The 20,928-nt window shown below is 43.4% G+C and overlaps 1 protein-coding gene across 9 annotated transcripts in view; it reads left to right on the top strand.

The window, feature by feature from the left end:
• Positions 1-20,928, top strand: part of atl2 (atlastin GTPase 2) — a 118,454-nt gene that overhangs the window by 81,254 nt on the left and 16,272 nt on the right. For all 9 annotated transcript variants that reach the window (XR_015077574.1, XM_085981902.1, XM_085981896.1 and 6 more), the window contains 8 exons: positions 2,943-3,047; positions 3,893-3,943; positions 5,201-5,257; positions 6,426-6,518; positions 14,290-14,428; positions 17,483-17,610; positions 17,713-17,769; positions 19,407-19,478. Coding sequence is in view for 8 of the 9 variants with exons in the window: in XM_085981902.1 (XP_085838028.1) it covers positions 2,943-3,047; positions 3,893-3,943; positions 5,201-5,257; positions 6,426-6,518; positions 14,290-14,428; positions 17,483-17,610; positions 17,713-17,769; positions 19,407-19,478 (702 nt within the window). In the remaining variant the exon portion in view is untranslated. The remainder of the gene's footprint in view (positions 1-2,942; positions 3,048-3,892; positions 3,944-5,200; positions 5,258-6,425; positions 6,519-14,289; positions 14,429-17,482; positions 17,611-17,712; positions 17,770-19,406; positions 19,479-20,928) is intronic.

Below are 20,928 nucleotides of genomic sequence, written 5' to 3'. Positions count from 1 at the left end.
CCAATGCTCTGCACAATGCAAGACTTCCTTACTCTTATACTCCAACCCCCTTGCCATAAAGGCCAATATGCCATTTACCTTCCTAATTGCTTGCTGCACCTGCATGTTAACTCTCTCCTGTACGAGGACACAAATCTCTCTGAACACCAACATTTAATAGTTTCTCACCATTTTAAAAAAAATATTCTGTATTTCTATTCTTCCTACCAAAGTGAATAACCTCACATTTCCCCACATTATTGTCCACTCACTTAACCTGTCTATATCCCATTGCAGGCTGTGTCCTCCTCGCAGCTTACTTTCAGACCTAGCTTTGTATCGTTGACACAATTGGATACATTGCACCCGGTCCCTTCATCTAAGTCATTAATATAGATTGTAAATAGCTGAAGCCCAAGCACTGATCCTTGTGAAACTGCACTAATTACAGCCTGCCAACTTGAAAATGACCAGTTTATCCCTACTGTTTTCTGTCTGTTAACTAGTTCTCGGTCCATACTAATATATTACCCCCCAACCCCATGAGCCCTTATCTTGCGTAGAAACCTTTATGTGGCACCCTATCGAATGCCTTTTGGATATCCAAATACAGGAAACTTTGGTTTATCTGGAGGTTGTATGTCCGGAATACTCGATCTAACTGCAAAAATCAGGAGCCGTTTCCACACCCCCCCCCCCCCCCCCCAAACAGTCAGGCACTGCAAGGTCTGTAGCTATAGCAACAGCTTCAGCTAGAGACACTTGCAGCTGCAGCCGACTCTTGAAGCTGTTGCTAAGCAACAGTGTTTGTTGTCAGATACGGAGATGAAAACCTCCATATGCTTCAACATTAACTTTGTATGTCCGGCAGTTTTGATAGATCGGCAACACGTCGGTGCCGGATATCAAAGTTTCCTGTATATTACATCCACTGATTCCCTTTTATTTACCTTGCTAGTTACATCTTCAAAGTTTTAATAAATTTGTTAAACTATTTTCTTTCATAAAACCATGTTAACTCTATCTAATCATATGATTTTCTAAGTACACTGTTACCACTTCCTTATTAATGGAATCCAGACATTAATAAACTTACAGAATTGGTGTGTAATTGGCAAATTAACTTCAATATAGATAAGTGTGAGATACATTTTGGTAGGAAGAATAAGGAGGCTGCATACTCTTTGGAAAATAAGTGTCTAAATGGGGAAGAGGAGTAGAGGCATCTGGGGGTACAGAGTACACAAATTACTAAATATAGCGATGCAGGTTAATGGCCATTTATTTAAAAAAAAAACACAAAGCACTGGGGTTCATTTCTAGAGGGATAGAATTAAAATGCAGAGAAGTTATGTTATGCTTGTATAGAACTGTGGTTAGGCCATACTTTGAGTACTGTGCACAATTCTGGTCTCCATATTATAAAGAGGGTATAGAGACCCTGGGTAAGGTGCAGAAAAGATTTACTAGAATGATATGAGAACTGAGGGGTTACAACTATCAGGAAAGACTTAACAGGTTGGGGCTCATTTCTCTAGAAAAGCGAAGGCTGCGGGGTGACCTGATAGAGGTCTTTAAGATTATGAAAGGGTTTGAGACGGTAGATGTAGAGGGGCTGTTTCCAGTTGCGGGGAGACCAGAACTTGGGGCCATAAATATAAGATAGTCACGAATAAATCCAGTTGGGAATTCAGGAGAAACTTCTTTCCCAGAGAGTGGTTAGAATGCGTAACTTGCTACCACAAGGAGTAGTGAGGCGAATAGCATGGATTCATTTAAGGGGAAGCTAAATAAGTACATGAGGGATAAAGGAATAGAAGGATATGTTGGGTTTGGGTGAAGAAGGGTGGGAGAAGGCTCATGTGGAGCATAACGCTGGCTGGACCAGTTGAGCCGAATGGTCTGTTTCTGTACTGTAAATATTATATGTTGTGCATATGTATATTTTTAGCTTTGTATTTCCTTACTCCTATTTATTATTTGTGTATACAATATTTTAATGCAATTTGGATCCCTTTAATTTTGGTATCCTCTAAATTTTACTGTTGTCCCCTTGGAGCTAATTAATTACTCCAGATTAGTTATGTTTACTGTTTCCCCTTGGCTTCAGTTATTTAGCGCCTCCTTGCCCCCTGCACTGAATTCCTACTCTCTGAATTCCTGTTGCCATTCTGTTTAGCAAATTTATCCACCTGTCTTCTCCAAGCTTTCTGCTCACAGTTCCATGCTTCAGCAGATATCCTCCTATTGTATTTCTTTTTAGAAACACACTAGGTACAACTAGTTAGTCAACTGTCAGTCAGAATAATTAACACCGAGTCAGGGGCTCACTTATAGCTGATTGACTTGCAGTTTTAAAGTAAGAAAACTAAGTTTAATTATATTTTGATAACACGCTATCTGTATTAGCAGTGAATTCCCACACTCAATTCTTGTTGCCATTCTGTTGAGCAAGCCACTCCATTCACCCAACTCTGTCTTCACCAAGCTTTGTGCTCACCGCTGTGAGATTATTAAGAAGCTAATCTCTTATGAATAAATCAGTGTCCCTATTTAATGAACTAAAAGTTGATCTGGTCCAATTTTTTTTTTTTTTTTAATTAAAAAATTCAATCCGCTAAGTACTTGAAGGGGGAAAAAATTTGAAGGGCTATGGGGAAAGGGCAGAGGAATGGAACTAATTGGATAACTCTTAGAACCAGCACAGGCGCAATAGGCCGAATGGTGGCCTCCTTGCTGTATCATTCTGTGATTCATCAGGGCTGTATTTGCATTGGTATCTTTTCTGCTAATACCAGTTTTATGAATACATGCAGCGCAATACCTTTTGAATGCAGTATGTTAACTGAAATAAATACTGTTGCAGCAATTTAGATAAACTGATATTCATCCAGACTACCAAATTTTCATGCATGTCATTTAAAAAAAAACTTATTTCAAACTTTGGAATTATTTTCTCCCAGGTTGCAGTGCTTTTAATGGATACTCAAGGGGCCTTTGACAGTCAGTCAACCATAAGAGACTGTGCTACAGTGTTTGCTCTCAGCACCATGACAAGTTCTGTTCAGGTAAAGATCAAATTTCCAACTGCATACTGGGAGTGCAGCAGTTTCTGACCTGTTTGCTATTACATTAACATTCATTAGGAGATTGGTCCTTTATAGTTTATTTGAAAAAATGTGCCAGTTTTAATATGTAATCAATACAGTAGTTTGTCTTTTATAGAATGTGAGATTTCAATAATTGAGTTAATAGACGTTGAATCAAATTTAGTGTCAGTTAGCCAGCTTCTCAATACAATGAGTAGCTAATGGATGGGTAGCCAGAAAATGTCAAAAATATTTAGTACAGGAAACTTTCTGGTATCCGGCACTGACGGGACTGAGCTGGTGCCGTACCATCAAAACTGCCGTAGAAACCAGTGCTAATGTTAAAACATACGGAGCTTTTGAGCTCCGTGTGAATCAACAAACCCTGTTGCTTAGCAACAGCTTCAAAACAGTCGGCCGCAGCTTAAAAGCGTCTCTGTAGCTAAGCAACAGCTTCAGCTAGACCTTGCAGAGCCTGACTGGAAAAAAAAAAGCAACGAGAAGTAAAAGAACTTATAGGAAACGGCTCCTGCCGGTAGATAGAGCTTTCCGGGCATTTAACCTCCGGTTAAACGAAAGTTTCCTGTAATGCAAAATGATTTGGAATGCACTGCCTGAAAGGGTGGTGACAACAGATTCAATATTAACTTTAAAAAGGAATTGTGTATATATAAAGAGAAAATTGGCAGGGCTATTGGAAAGAGCAGGGGAGTTGAACTAACATGATCACTCTGAGCCGGCATAAGCACGATGGGCCAAATGGCAGTCTCCTGTGCTATATGATTCTATGAAAATAAGTGTTTTTATCTAACTTTCTGTTGTAGGTATACAATTTGTCTCAGAACATTCAAGAAGATGATCTGCAACACTTGCAGGTATAGTAACTTTTATTTACAGGGAAATCTTCATCAGACTTTGTATTTAATATTTTGTTACATTGAAGGTCTGGCATGATTCCAACCTCTGGCACTAAATTGCATTGAATTTTACTTCAATATATTGAGTTTTATTTTGGCTCAATCTTGTTTTCCTGAACACTAGCTCTGACCCACTCTGTGAAGCTGCCTGCATTTGCTCCTGTAGTACTCTTAAACCTCCTCGACATCAGTCTTCTGCTACTGACTTAAACAGCAATCTGCTGCTTTCTTCTCTGACCCTTTGTCATCATATGGAATGGTCAGCACTGGGTATCTCTGAATTTAGTGGAGCCAGTGGCATAGGAAACATCTGTTCTCTGCTCTGCTCCCATTGGGAAAACTGGTGAAACCAGCATTGTAGGGATAGTAAATAACAGAAAATGCTGGAAAAACTCAGCAGGCCAGGCAACATCCGTGGAGAGAAATTAGAGTCGACGTTTCGGATGAACCCTTTTTCAAAACTGGAAAGGAAATGAAATAGATCGAAGGCAGGGCTGCGATAGAACAAAAGAAGTAAAGAGACATTAAGAGGTATTCAAAACCAGACGAGATGGTAATAGGACTAGTGGAGACAAAAGATGGCTCAGATTAGGTGTGAAGTGTACTGGCAGGATGAGACAGCTGCCATGTGGGAGAGGGGAAAAAAAGGGAAAGGGGGGGAGGAGAGGGAAAACCCAAAACAAAGGGGTGGAAAAAAATATAAGTAAAAATGTAATAGGGGCCGAGGGTTATCTAACTTTCACCCGAAACGTCAACTCTAATTTCTCTCCACGGATGTTGCCTGGCCTGCTGAGTTTTTCCAGCATTTTCTGTTATGTCGGATTTTCAGCATCTGCAGTATTTTGCTATCGTCATTGTAGGGATAGTGCTGACTTGTGCTTACCAGGTAAACTAGTCCTTCCTGTAGGAGGCTAATACATCTGTCGGGCTAGGTTTAGGAATGTGGATGTTGTAAGCAAATGCAGGCAGGTTGAGTGTGTCTGCCTGGTACAGTCTGCCCAGTCCAGGAGAGAAGGACTGGGCAGAAGCCGAGGTCTCCATACATTGAAATCTCTTACCTGCTTTTACGGAGCCCCTTGAAATTTGGCATGCTGAGAATCTATTAATTAGTGCCTTTGTGCTCGATCTATAATTTCTAATCTGTATAAGGAATATTTTAAAATCTACCATTTGCAAACTTATTAGCTACACAAACTTTTTTGTCTTTTTTTGTAGCTCTTTACAGAATATGGCCGACTGGCTATGGAGGAAGTATACCAAAAACCCTTCCAGGTTTAGTATATTTAATGATTTGTATTGTGACTGCATTGAACATTACAGTTTAGGTGTTAATTATGTGACCTTCCTTCACCATTCCATTCCTTCACAGCCACTAAGATTTTTGCACAGGTACCCAAGACTGCAGTGATGAGAATTGAGTGTTTGTTTATTTCTAAGATAGCAGAGTATCTATTTTTAAATAGCTGGGTTCTACCTTGTCAATAAACTTCTAAATCCCCGAATATCAAAGTGGAACTGCAGATCGTGGCAAAGCAAATGCTTAAATTAGTCATATAACCAGCTAACCTGAATATTTGTTTACTTGTTTGATTTAAATTTCAGCTATATAGCTAATGTTGGCAATACCCTGCCCTGTAAAGATACCTGATTTGGCCTGATGGTTCGAGGCGGCTGGATAATGCATTCATGAAAAATTTTAAATCTTTAGCAGTGAATTGTATCAAGAACAGAGAAGATTAAAATGTATGCCTGCAATTGTGGAAGTTTGTCTTCTAAGCGTCATAATGGCACTAGTGTACAATGCCTACTTATCTACAAACTTGGCTCAGTGGTAGCATTCTTGCCTGAGTTATAAGATCATGTGTTCAAGCTCCACTGAGATTTGAGCACATAACTTAGGCTGACATTTCAGTGCAGTGCTCAGCAACATTCGTTCTAAGGTGCGTGGCCGCATATCGATCAGGAGGTCCCGTGCAGGCCGCTCGCCAGGTATTGCCATGCAGCAACTTTAAAGGGACCATGCACAAAAAATGAAAGGGAAAATTGGTGCTGAGGGAGTGCTCCACTGTCAAAGGTGTTGACTTTCAGGTGAAATTTAAACTGAGGTCCCATTTGCCTGTTCCAAGTGATGTAAGAGATTCTTTGGCCGTATTCAAAGAGGAGCAGGGGAGTTCTTTCCGTGTCCTGGTCAACATTTATCCCTCAACCAACAGATTATCTGGTCATCCAACTCTTTGCTGTTTGTGGGACCTTGCTGTGCGCAAATTGATTGCTGCATTTCCTACATTACAATAGTGACAACACTTCAAAAGTACTATAATTGCTGGGAAGTGCTTTCAGATGTCCTGATAATGTGAAAGGCTCTATATAAATGCGGATTCCTTTTTTAATTGCTGAGGTAAATTGAAATTAAATTGGCGCTGGTTTTTTTTCTATGTAGACGCTAATGTTTTTAATAAGAGATTGGAGTTATCCCTATGAACATCCATATGGGCTGGAAGGAGGCAAGAGCTTCTTGGAAAAACGGTTGGAGGTAAGATTTTAAATGTTGCCTTCAGTTTCGCATAACTTTCTTAATGCTCTATGCAAGTACATTCCATACATCAATACACCAAGTTGATCATATTTGGCTTTTCTCTGGATTCCTATGAACGGGAGAGGAATCCAGTATTTTAACAAGTGCCCCCTGCTGGCTGGATAAGACTTTTGTTACTATCTTGGGAAAATGTGTTAAGGGTTGGACTCTGAGGGATAGCAGTAGTATTGTTTTAAATAGTTTGTATAAGAATGAGGAAGGCTGAAAGTTTTAATGTACTCGATTTCAATCACTTGCATCGCGCATGCAACAATTTACAATCATGACATTGTGGCGGAGCCACTAAGGGACTCCGATCAATTGTATATAATTCCCTTTAATAATATGTTAGCTACAGCCTGAGTCTGTATCTTTGTTTTCACTGTTTACATGTACAGAGAGCTATCACTTTAATAGCGTGGGTAAACGCGATGACGTCACGCCGTTCATCACGTGATCCCCCACCGGTGGGGAAAACGTGATGGCGTCATGACGTCAGTCACGGGACCGCCCAAGCAGTCCTTGTGGAGCCTCCGAACTTACTAGACCTATATTCGATGTTCTCCTGTAATTATCTGTTAAACTCTGTTAGTTTTCATTAAACCTCGTTTATTTGATCACCTGAGTGGACCTCAGTCTTTTGGATAGGAACTAGACATTCCTACATTGGTGACCCCGACTTTTGCGAACGGTTTTCGCAGAAGTTACTGAACATGGAATCGAACGCTGTTGCTTTGAAGCTACCACAGTTCTGGGAGCAACAGCCAGCCGCGTGGTTCATCCAGGCTGAAGCCCAATTCGCAATCGGGAACATCGTTGCGGATCAGACCCGTTACTATCACGTGGTCTCCGCCCTCGACAGCGCCACAGCCTCGCGGATCGTCAGCCTGCTTGGTAATCCACCAGAAGATCGCAAGTATGAAACGATAAAGGCGCGGTTGTTACAGGTCTTCGGGCTCACGAAGTCGGAGCACGCCCCCCAGCTGCTCGCTATGCCCGGCCTTGGGGACTCCAAGCCGTCCGAGCTCATGAGCCAAATGCTCACGCTCCGAACCGGAATGCTTCCTCTTCAGGAAGCTATTCCTCAGCCAGCTACCGGAGCAAGTTCAGGCTGCCCTAGCCAGGTCTGAAGTCACAGACTGCGCAGAGCTGGCTGCCAATGCGGACAAGATCTTCACGGTGACACAGCAGTACTGCGTTGCCACGAGGCGCCCATCCCCCACAGACGCTGCTCCAGCCCCTCAACCTGCGGGGTTGTGTTTCTACCACGCCCGTTTTGGCGCGAAAGCAAGATGCTGCCGCCCTCCCTGCAGCTTTTCACTCAAAAAATTAAAAAAAATTAAATTTTTTTTTAAAAAAAACCAGCAGCCACCCTGTCGAAAGAGGACCGGTTATAACGAGCGCCCCGCGGCTGCGATGGCAATCGGTAATTCGGGAAAACTCTTCTTCATCAATGACTCCCTATCTGGTCGACGTTTCCTCTGCGACACCGGGGTGCAGTGTAGCATCCTACCCGTGTCAAATCTTAATCTACAAGCCGGGGGGGGGGGGGCACGGCCCCGCCCTCCAGGCGGCTAATGGCGGGGCCATTCAGACCTTCGGAAGCTGGCGGGTCTGGGTGTGCTTTGGCGGCCAGCAGTTTTACTGGGATTTCATCACGGCCAAAGTCTCTCAAGCTATCCTCGGCGGATTTTTTGTGTGCCAACGGCCTCCTGGTGGATGTACGGCACCGCCGGTTGATCAATGCGGCCACTTTTCACTCCATCCCGTGCCACCGCGGTAACACCGCACGTTCCCACCTCCGGATTACTTCACTCGCCTCCTTGGAGATTTCCCAGACCTGACCAGACCCACTTTCTCTTCCACGAAACATGGTGTCGAACATCACATCACCGCTACTGGCTCCCCGGTCTACGCACGGGCCCGGCGCCTCGAACCTGGCAAGCTCGCGGCTGCGAAAGCGGAGTTCGACACGATGGAGTGGCTAGGGATTATTCGCTGGTTGAATAGTCCCTGGTCTTCGCCTCTCCACATTGTTCCGAAACCTGATGGCGGCCTTGCGGCGACGAACGACGCCACTACTCCTGATCGGTACCCGATCCCTTTCATTCAGGATTTCTCTGCCCATTTGGTGGGAAATACCATTTTTTCAAAAGTCGACCTTGTCCGTGGCTACCACCAGGTTCCCGTACACCTGCAAGACTTCCCGAAAACTGCAGTCATCACCCCATTCGGCCTGTTTGAATTTCTGCGGATGCCGTTTGCATTGAAGAACGCTGCACAGGCTTTCCAACGCTTGATGGACTCCGTGCTTCGGGACCTCAAGCTTCTATTCGTCTACCTCGACGACATCCTCATCGCCAGCCCTAATAAAGAGGAGCACATCTGCCATTTGCGCACCCTCTTTAGACGCCTCAGTCAACACAGCTTGATCATCAACCTGGCCAAGTGCCAGTTCGGCCTGCAGCAGATTGATTTCTTCGGCCATCGCATCACATCGGACGGCGCAATTCCCCTGCAAACGAAGGTGGAGGCAGTTACTTCGTTCCCGCGCCCGCAGACAGTCAAGGCCCTGCAGGAGTTCCTTGGGATGGTAAATTTTTATCACCGGTTTGTCCCTAATGCAGCTCTGCTCATGCAGCCCCTGTAAGAGGCCCTCAAGGGCAAGTCCGGCAAGGATCCGATTAGCTGGATGGTCGACATGGACCGGGCGTTTGTCGACACAAGGTGCTTTAGCCAACGCAACCATACTGGCACACCTGCCAGGTGCCACCATCGCCCTTACCACCGACGTGTCAGACTACACCATCAGCGCAGTGCAGGAACAGTGGGTGCATGGGACGTGGCAACCGCTGGTGTTTTTCAGCCGTCAACTACAGCAAAATGAACGGACGGAAGTACAGCACGTTCGACGGGGAGTTGCTGGCCCTTTGGCCATCTGCCATTTCCGGTTCTTGCTAGAGGGACGTCCGGTCACGGCTTTTGTGGACCATAAGCCACTAACGTTCGCTGTGGCCAAGACTGCCGAACCGTGGTCAGCTCTGCAACAACGTCAGTTGATGTTTATCTCAGAATTCACCACTGACATTCAGCATGTGTCCGGTAAAGACAACCTGGTGGCGGATTGCCCCTCCTGCGCGACCGTTCATGCAGTCCAGCTCGGCATCGACTATGCCCTCATGGCTGCGGACCAAGCCTTTGATCCGGAAGTCCAATCTTACAGAACCAACCCCTCTAGCCTCCAAGCGGCTGACGTCAAATTCCATGCCGCGGGCACTACGCTACTCTACAACGATCCTTGCCCTATCGTCCCGGTCGCCTGGCGCCGAAAAGTTTTTGACGCCATACACGGGTTGTCGCACCCGGGCATGAAGGCCTCGCAACGGCTGATGTCGTCCAAATTCGTGTGGCGGGGCATGCACATGGATGTTCGCGACTGGGCCAATACCTGCGTGGTCTGCCAAAAGGCCAAGGTGCAGCGTCACGTCAAGGCTCCATTGGCCACTTTCGCTGTTCCGGAACGTAGGTTTGATCATGTGCATGTGGACCTGGTGGGGCCACTTCCGCCTTCGCACGGGTTTACTCATCTTACAATGGTGGACCGCACCACTTGATGGCCGGAGGCGGTTTGTTTGTCATCCACCACTTCCGCAGACGTCGCCAGGGCATTCATCTCCTCTTGGGTCGCCCATTTCGGGGTACCGGCGGACATCTCGTCTGATCGTGGGCCGCAGTTTTCTTCGGAGCTCGAACGCTGTGGCTCGGGCTCGGCGTCAAGCTATATCGCACCACTGCCTACCATCCACAGGCGAACGGCCTGTGAACGATTCCACAGGTCGCTCAAGACCGCACTGCGAGCCAGCCTTCAAGGCGCGGGCTGGGTGGACAGGCTTCCATGGGTCCTTTTTGGGTCTTCGTACGGCGCCTAAAGAAGATCATCCACGGCTGAGCTCGTATATGGCCAGCCACTACGCGTACCAGGGGATTTCCTTCCGACTCCAACAGAGCCATGGTCCGCATCCCAGCAGCTCATCAGACACCAGGAGGCCTCCAGAAGTTTCGTGCTCGTGCCTACGTCGCATCAAGGCTTGCAGAGCCCCCACGTCCCAGCTGAGTTGAAGAATGCCGACTATGTTTATCCGCCACGACGCTCATTGGGACCCGCTCAAACCCCCTTATAATGGTCCTTTCCGCGTGATAGAGCCGGGAGACAAATCTTTTTCGGTCGATGTTGGAGGTAAACCGGACCACATTTCGGTTGACCGGTTGAAGCTAGCTCACTTGGACCTTGACCGCCCAATCAAGATCGCACAACCGCCGAAACGTGGCCAACTGCCCACAGTCGCCGTGCCAGATCAAACACAACCGCTCGCCCGCCGTCCATCAGCTTCCACTTCAAGGCTATAGAAGTCGATCTGACAGGCTTGTCAGGCCTCCTTGCCGTTTTACTTTTGCTATTAAAGACAATTCTGGGGGGTGCGCATGTGGCAGAGCCACTAAGGGACTCCGATCAATTGTATATAATTCCCTTTTAATAATATGTTAGTTACAGCCGGAGTCTGTATCTTTGTTTTCACTGTTTACATGTACAGAGCGCGATCACTTTAATAGCGCGGGTAAACGCGATGACGTCACGCCGTTCATCACGTGATTCCCCACTGGCGGGAAAAACATCATGACGTCAGCCACGGGACCGCCCAAGCAGTCCTCGTGGAGCCTCCGAACTTACTAGACCTATATTCGATGTTCTCCTGTAATTATCTGTTAAACTCTGTTAGTTTTCATTAAACCTCGTTTATTTGATCGCCTGAGTGGACCTCGGTCTTTTGGATAGGAACTAGACATTCCTACAACATATACAGGAAACTTTGTTTAACCGGAGGTTGTATGTCCAGAAACCTCGCTCTACCGGCAGAATTCACGCCCCGAAAACAGCGCCTCAGTAACCGGCAATGTTGCCGGTTCCGAGTCTCCAACGGTTGCCGAGTTCGTCAGTGGGGGTAGTTCTACAAACTGCCACTACTCGGCCTCTTGGCGCTATCGGAAGTAGGAACACCTCAGCAACCCTGCATCAGGAGTCTCACTCTCCCACGCTGCCAGTAGCCTCTTCTGATCCAGTACTGTGTGTCTCCAACGCTGTTGCAACTCATTGGACTGCATTATGGAAATCCCAAAAGTTGATCCAACCAAAAGGAAGAGAGTGGTGTTAACTTTAAAACAGAAAATTGATATATGCAAACGACTAGAAATGGGAGCGAAGCGTATGCACATTGTGAAAGAATTCAAAATCGGTTCGTCAACAATGTACGACATCAAAGCGCAGAAGGATAAGCTGCTCAAGTTTTAGGCAAGCTCGGAGACATCTAAGAGTGTAGAGAAACGGCGCACGCTTCGTAAGCCTAAGCTTGAAGAGCTGGATACCGTGCTTTGAGTGGTTTGCTCTGAAGCGTTGAGGGTGTTCCGATTTACGGACCCATGCTAATCAAAAAAGCAAAGGATTTTTACGCAAAGATGGAGCTCACTGACAAGTGTGCTTTCTCTGATGGATGGCTATCGTGCTTCAAGGCACGGCATGGGATACGACGACTCGATGTTTGCGGGGAGAAGAAATCAGCTGATCACGACGCCGCAGAAGAATACTGCGATTTTATTTCAGTCGGATTGTGCAGCAACATGATTTGTCACCAGCACAGCTATACAATGCCGATGAAACTGGCTTATTTTGGAGGTTTTTGCCAGAATCAACACTTGCTGGGGCTAGTGAGGCTAATGCTTCAGGTTACAAGAAAAATAAAGATTGTGTAACCATGCTAACATGTGCGAACGCTGCTCGATCACACCGGGTTAAACTTCTCGTCATTGGGAAGTATAAAAATCCCTGTGCATTTAAAAATGTGAGGCACTTACTTGTTGAGTACAAAGCTCAAGCAAATGCTTGGATGGATAAGGAAATCTTTTCAAATTGGTTCCATCATACTTTTGCTCCATCTGTGAGGGAACATTTCCGTAGAATAAGGAAACCTGAAGATAGCAAATGCATTTTATTGCTTGATAATTGTAGAGCCCATCCGCATGAATCCGAGTTGGTTTCTGGAAATATTTTCACCATTTGCCACCAAATGTAACTTCTCTCATACAACCCATGGACCAGGGCGTTATCCAAAATCTCAAGTGTCATTACAAGAAAGACTTCCTACGTAGACTGATAAGCCAAGATGACAAGACAGGTATTCAGGCATTTCAGAAGGAATACAATCTTAAAGATGCCATCTTTAATGTTGCATGTTCCTGGAAATTGGTGAAAGGTCACAGAGACAAGCCTGGTGCAAATTGTGGCCTTCTATAATGTTTGCTGAAGGTTCTTCTTCAGAGGAGGAATTTCGTGGTTCAATCTTCGTCCGCGGAAGACTGCAGTAATGGAAATGGCTGACATGGTGAAAGATGTAGGCCCAGCAAACCCTCTACATCACCCCGGTGAAAGTGATATTGAGCAGTGGGTTGATGTAGATAGAGAAGTTGCTGTTGTGCATTTGCTAAGTGATGATGAAATAATGGAGACTGTTTTGAATCCAAGGAAAGTGTGATGGAAAATGAAGAGGATGAGATTTCTGAAGTGAACAAGATTTCTTGGGCTAAAGCTGCAGGAGATCTTGCTTCATTCATGAAATTTGCTGAAAGCTGTTCTTGCTATTCTGCCCAAGAAGTTATGCACCTCCATATTCTGCAGTCTACCTTTACAAAAAAAGGCAAGAGTCCACTAAGCAAGCAGACATCTGGGACATGTTTAAGAAAGCTTCCAAAAGAGTTGAAGCAGTGGAAGTGCCTGAAGAATCTGTTGAAGTGCATGATCCTGATGACCCAGCTGGCATGGATATTCCTGATGAACCAGTTGGCTTGGAATAAGTGTACAGTCAACCACCGTACAGTACTTTATACTGTACAGCCGTTTAAGTTTTGGTGCACTGCACAGTCATTTATAAGTTTTGTTTTACTGTTAAGTAATTGAAGAGTTATGGATTACCATCAACTGGCAGTACTGTACTTAAGCATCTTTCACCATCCATTTAACACAACATTCTGTAGGTGAGTACCCAATTACTGTATATTGCACATTTCTTGATTTTTATATTTTTTCTTTGTTAAAAACAGCCTGGGTAGATAATCCGCTCACCACTCTGGAACTTTTGATAGATCGGCAACACGTCAGTGCCGGATATCTCACAGTTTCCTGTATACCTATTCTAAGATCTATTGCAATACTGAATTAGAGGTGTGTTAAAATTCTCATTTAAAACTGCCACACCGTAGGAGTGTGTGGTGTCGCTGCTGATTCCAACTGTTGTGATTTCCTATGTTGAGTTTAATTTCTCTCCCTTCACCCCCTTATTTCTGCCATGGACTGTACTTGGACTGAGATGTAGAGTAGGTGAACTGTTCCTCTGCTAATGTCGTTTTGACCTACCTGTTGGAGAGGTGCAAAATGAGAACTCCAGTGTCCCTCCAGCATTTAAATTTTTCCTTTTGAAGAAAATACCTCGTTATCTGCTCAGTACTTTCTCTGACTTTTTGGTACCTTGCCAGGAGGAAAGTAATTGCTTCAGTGGACCGTGCCACCGGGTTGACATTGTTCCTATTGATGACCATTTTGTGCAACGAATAAAGCAATAAAGGGTCAGCTACAGTTACATTTGTTCAGTTAACTATAGCTATTTTATTTTCCCCCTTTTAGATAAAACAAAACCAGCATGAAGAGTTGCAGAATGTTAGGAAACATATCCACTCCTGTTTTTCCAAGATCACCTGCTTCCTAATGCCACATCCCGGTCTGAAAGTTGCCACAAATCCTAGTTTTGATGGAAGATTAAAAGGTATCCAAAGGCCCTCATTGGTACTGATGTGCACTTAAGTTGCATGCAGATATTTGCTGGATGATAAGTTCTCACAATACAGATGACCTGGTTGGCATGACCAGACTTAGCTAGATATTTGGCATCTAGCGAATTCTGTCTTTAGTGTATGCATGAAGAGAACAGGAATCAAAAGTTCAAAGCGATATATCTACATGAATCAATGTTTTCTTTATTCTGTCATTTTAAGGTTCCTTATTACAGCCCTGAAATGCTGCTAGACCTTGTGGTTCTGACTGGAATCTCTTTCTCTCTTCGTTCCCTTCATCCGATTATAATGGAATATCCGTATTGTGTTCTTTGTATTGTGCAACACTTCTGTGGACTGTCCTGTAACTGTATATTATGGAAACATCTTGCTTACTCACTCTTAGCAATTTTTTTTTTTACATTGAACCTTGTTCAGTCTCCTTGTAAATGAATGCTCCATTGATGGTGAGCATATTAGTGACATAAATTCCCTTAACTATGACCACGTTTCTGTATTGCCGTCATCTTTAACAAGTCGTCTTTTTTTCATACCAAATTGTAAGCATTGTGTTTACACTTCAAATAAACAAATCACTTCTTGATCTGTAAAAGCTAAAATACCTGAGGGCAAGTTCAAACTGACAGTTCAAGGCATTACATCTCAAAATGATCACTGATCCAAGGTACAGTATTGTGCAAAGCATTAGAAGCTGAAGTTTTCTGTATCTGGCTTCCAAAGGAGATTAATCTATGCTCCATCCTTATATTGGAACTTGGCATAAGGTTTGACTTGGTAATCTAATGGGAGGAGCACTAGCCAAGTCTTTAATATAGTGAGCTCTAACTAATAAACGATCTGCCCACCTACCACCTACTGGAAGCTTTTCTTGCAGGGTAGCCATTTCTTCTTCCAGTCACCCAACCTAATCTTTAGATGGGTATTCCCCAAGAAGAAATTGACCACTTCACCATTCCCTCTGTGCTTTGATTCTGAAAATGCTCTTTTTTTTCTGGGCAAGAGAAACGGCAGTAATGAATAAAGGCTTGCTTTTTTGACTTACTAGAATTAAATATCTAACCACTTTTCACGGGCCTGTTCTGTACCCTGTACTTGCATCTGACACAGTTGTTACTGGAATCTATAATTGGATATTTATCTCTGGAGAGGAATAGACTTTGTTTTCTATTCAGTGGTGCAATCTTCCACACTAGTCAAACAATGTCATGTGTTTTATGGAGTTACTTTATGGGTTTGGAGCTATCCTTTTATATTTGGAAATTGTAATGATACAACAGACTTTCTTTATTTGGAGCAGTTAATTGAAAGGCTAAGAACTGAATTCCCAGATGTATTTTGAAGATACTGGGGCACGTATTCCATCAAACATTCATGGTCACCTTGCTCCCTAAACAAAACCATTACCAGTTGTGCCTGTTGGTGCTATGATGGTTTTCAGTGTTTATTGCATTGTGCCTGTCGCACTCATCCTTGTGTCCTACATAACCGTAGTGAATAATTTTTGGTAGGGTTTTAAATATTGCTCCCCAATCTTTTGCCTCTAAGGTTTGTTGGATTTGTGCATCTGCTTTAAAAATTAACCTATCAGATTTGCTGTTTAAAGATGAGTTACTGTCTGCAAACCTCCCTCTCCACATCCTGAGGTAAAATTCAAATAACCTGAGTTCATTCAGCTCTATGAATTTGTGAAACAGATGCTGCTGTCTAACTTTTTTAGATTTCTGTTTACCCTCATCAGTGAATGAATGTGTCTCTGCCCCCACAGTTGCATAAAACACAAACACACACCTGCCTACAAGCAGCTGTCTCTCCACCTCTTCAGTGGCAGAGCTAGGTTTGGCCAACTTGGGTGGGGGTGGTGGGTGTTGAATTCAAGATTTGGCAGGAAGGGGACTGAGCTGGGGAATTGCCGACTTAGTCCAAAGGCGGAGCCAGGAATAGCACAGACTTGCAGGCCGAACCTGGAGGTCAAAGACTGGTGACCAGAGTTTCCTGGGAGTGAAATAGAGGTGGTCCTCCAAAGCTCCATTGGCCAACTGCAATGATTAGGAGAGGGTTATGACCCACCCTCCCACTGGCTCTACCACTGCTTCTCTTCCTTCTGTTGCCTCCACCCACCCACTGGTCAGGCAGCCACAAAGAGCTTCTGGTCTTTGCTGGAGTGTAGGCCAGACTTGTGTCTCTGGTCCTACTCCTTCCTTCCCTTTCTCCCCTCTCTGGTCCTAGCTGGCGTGCAGGCTGGAAGCCTCCATCCCACAGAATTTCACCTGACGAAGGAGCAGCGCTCCGAAAGCTTGTGATTTCAAATAAAGCTGTTGGACTATAACCTGGTGTTATGTGACTTCTTACAGAATTTCTGGCATGGCAGTAAGGGTAGACAGTGTTTTTATAGTGCCAAATACATTTCTCTTCCACAGTTGCACCTATTTAATTTGCTGCTTTTTTTGTGATGAGATTAACCACTTTGAGAAGATTCAATTTCTTCTCGGCAGTCTTTGTGTGGTTACAGCAAGGAGATCCTAACTAGTCTGTCGTTAAATGTAGATTAACGATAGGAAAGAAAGATCATAAGAAATAGGAGCAGGAATATCCAATTAAGTACTTTTGGAGTGTAGTTACTGTTGTAATGTAGGAAACGCAGCAGCCAATTTGTGCACAGCTAAGTACTGTTGTATGTTTAGCCAGCATAGCTTCAGAAGTAAGCAAAATTTAAAATGGCTACCAGTATCCTCTATATGGATATTAAAATATATGGACATATGATTGTATTTATATTTTTACGGGTGATAGTCCAGTAGTTTTAACTCTTTTTATTTAGGCCATCCTTTTCTGTTTGATATTGCATTGAATTTTGGCTTGTGACTGGAATAACCTAGTTTGTCAAATTCTTAGGATCCATTTGAAAGTACATTGTATCATAAAGTAAGCTACTAGATTGAAAACTGCGAGTAGGTATGTTTACTTTAGGAGTGGCCTTGTGATGTATTGAGATTTGCAAACTGTTGGCATTTATTTTGTCCTAATAGACATTGATGGTGACTTCAAGAAAGAGCTTCGCAATGTAGTGCCATTTCTACTGTCTCCTGAAAACTTAGTAGAGAAGGAAATAGGAGGATCCAAAGTGACTTGCCGCGATCTTGTTGAATACTTCAAGGTAGGAAAAGTGACTAGTCAGTCACTTACTATTTTTTTGTGAACATGTTTTATTTCAGAATCCACTATTAGCATATTCATGATCTTCTTTCCTGCCCTTCAGGCTTACATCAAAATTTACCAAGGAGAGGAGCTACCTCATCCAAAATCTATGCTGCAGGTACTTTTAATCTCCACCTCAAATAGCTGTAGCTTCCTGGTACTGGTGTAATCAGGAAAAGTGTTCTAATTTTTCTTGTCTATTTTGGGCATCCTACTATCCTAAATTGTTTAAAGTATTGACTATTTTAAGGAGTGTTTCTAAAGTGGTTACAATTATGATTAAATAAATTGTTAAAAGGGCAGATATTGCAGCTTCATTGGGGCTTTTAAGCATACAAATTTGTTTGGAGGTAGGGAAGAGAGGAACAGGAGAAGCACTCTACATTGGTAAACATTTACAACTTTAACTCGGAAATGTTTGATCCTTTGAAACATTCTGGAATCCTCCAATATAAAAATGAATATTGCGGTTGGTGAAGAAAATCACTTTTTTTCTTCTCCCGCGTCCATTTTGTCATAACAATCATTTAGTAATCGGCAACTCAAAACTGTATCAAGAGCTGCTCATCGTTTCTATGTACCTACAATGTGTTGTATAGATGATGTACAGAGGTGTTTAATGTTTTCTAAATGGAGATTTCCCCTATGCCTGGAAGACATTTTATAAGTGCTTGATGTCTATACCTAGACTGACTATCATTGATGAAATAACTGTACCACAATTGAAAGATCTCTTTTAAACTTCTGTGCCGCATGACATGCATTAGCAATAAACTGTGCCATAAATAACCTGATGGTATATTTGAAATCAGCTGTTGAGTTCTAGCTCACAGCTGATCAGATGTACAATGGCAGTGCTGAGTCAGAGTCAAGTACACTAAGTGGGAATTTAAATTCTATTATCAATTAAGATTTTGTTGTCATCTTGCTCCAAGTTTCTTGAGCAAGCTGGCAGGACGTCCATTGCAGATTTTCCTATCATTAGTGCACCTCTGTGCTAGAGCAAGTGCATTCCCTTCAGGAAGGTAAGTATATGCTTGTCAGATTATTCAAACATTAATCACTTTTGAACAAAGTTCTTCCTAATTCTGTTTTAAATTTAGTATTTGATTTTTAATTTCTGCTCTGGTCCTACTGGCTTACTTTGAAGTAACTCTGAATTTGCCTTTCCATATACATTAAGGTTGTACCTTTACTAGGCACACTCTCTAGACTGTAGAACTTAAGCTTTTGATATTTCCACATAGATTTTACATTGATCAGTCTGGCTGTTAATACCTACACACTGAAGACTAGTCCAGTTTACACAGTCCTTGCTATTGCCTCTGGAGACATGCCCTCTACTGTTGCTGCATTCTGTCAGCTTTAAAATTTTCAGTTGTGGGAGGGAGTGGAAGCTGCAGTACTAGGCCATTCACCTCTGCTGAATTTTCATCTCCTCACAAACACATCTCATCAAACACTTTTGATTCACTTTCTGGTGAGTCATCTCTTAGTTCCTTGCACGATTACCACACTGGTTATCCCAGAACCATGGGAACATTTGAATGGGGAAAAGCTTTGAACCGAAAACTTTGCAATCGGCGAATGCCTGATTTGCGGTTGTACATTATATACAGCTGTCACTCTTGAGGTTGATGGTTTTCAAAAAGCACTTTATAATGAGATTCATTAGTACTTTGTAGATTTGTGAAAACTCATCTTGTGCAGAAGATTGCTAAGAGAAAGATCATTAAAGCAGTCATTGTTTTATAGGCAACAGCTGAAGCCAACAATCTAGCTGCTGTTGCAGGAGCAAAAGATGTCTACAACAAATCCATGGAGATGGTATGTAACTATCTCCCTCTGCAAAATTACTAACTTAAATTGCTTGGATTCTTCTAAAATGTAGTGCATATGTTCTATTTTGGTTTTTTTTATTCTGCACTTTATGCTCCATGTCTGTCCCATTCCCACTGTTAGTGTTGATGACTGTTGTACCATCTGATGTGATGCCAACCACTTTTCAAATTCAAGGGAGGGAAACTTTTATACTGTTCCATATTCGGCAAGGTTAGAGTAAATTACAAGCCTGTTTTGGGGATTTTCTACCCATCAATGATTTTGAGCAGTTTATACAAGATCCATTATTAGCTAGTGGTTTTAATTCAGTGGGTTCATTTTTTTAATCCTACGAACAAATTGTTTTCTGACCTTTTGGAGTTTGGAGTTTCAATGTAGTACGTATAACTGCTACTTGTGTCCAGTTAATAAAAGTTCCGTGGTATTTGATAAAGCAACATCTAACAGATAATAAAAGTTGTCTCGGCGCACCACGCATCGAGTGGTGAGGACCTGGAAAACTCTGCCGACTGAAGTGGTGGAAGCGGAGACACTCCATGTTTTCAAGGGGAGACTGGATAGGCACTTGAGGGAAATAAACTTGTAGGGCTACAGGGATAGAGCGGGGGAATGGGACTGACTGGATTGCTCTACAGAGAGCTGGCATGGACTTGATGGGCCGAATGGCCTCCTTCTGTGCTGTTATGATTCTATGACTGACTCATACTTGTGTATTTTCTCCCACTAACTTTTTTTTTTGTGTTGCAAGTTGGTTTCTGCTCACTTGAGTTGTGACCTGTTCCTAACCCTCAACCTATTCTCCTCCTGAACTGATCATTCCGGATGGAATGAATTCAAATGCTGGTTTTTATTTATTTCATAAGGTCAAGCTGCTTGTCAGCTCCAGTGAGGGACAGCTAGAAAGCATTGGCCCTGAAATTAGGTTCGGGAGCTTGCCGCGCGTGCAAGCCCCCGATGTGCACTCACCCGGCGCGCCGACATCTGAAGCCCGGGCCTGCTTGTGTTTCCTGTCACTGGCCCGGTTCAGATGTCGGCGCGATGTGCTTACCTGATCCAGCGGCGTAGTTAGTGTGATGTGCCGGCTGGGATCAGGTGAGCACTGTGCAGCCAATCAGGGGAGGGGAAACTTCATTCATGAGTTTGAGAGTAAGAACTGTCAAACTCAAAGTATGGGCTGCCAAAACACTACTTAAACTTTAAATAAAATTTTAAAAAACATCCCACTGATTATATTAACTAAGTTTCTAAAAATATTTTAAAGAATTAATCACATTTTTGAAAAAAATAATTTTTTTAAAAATAGGGTCTAAAACTAAACTTACCTTACTGTAAATTCTTTAAAAAATAATAAACCTGTGAGGGTGGGGGGGGGGGGAATTCTAAATTGTACTAAATGACCACTTACCTGTGAAACTAAGTACTTACGTCTGGTTTT

The sequence above is a fragment of the Somniosus microcephalus genome, chromosome 3, assembly GCF_052327205.1.
Source record: "Somniosus microcephalus isolate GS21.2 chromosome 3, FLI_Smic_1.0, whole genome shotgun sequence".
NCBI classification, from domain to species: domain Eukaryota; kingdom Metazoa; phylum Chordata; class Chondrichthyes; order Squaliformes; family Somniosidae; genus Somniosus; species Somniosus microcephalus.
Note: the sequence above shows the minus strand (reverse complement) of the source record. Positions and strands in the feature narration are given on the sequence as shown.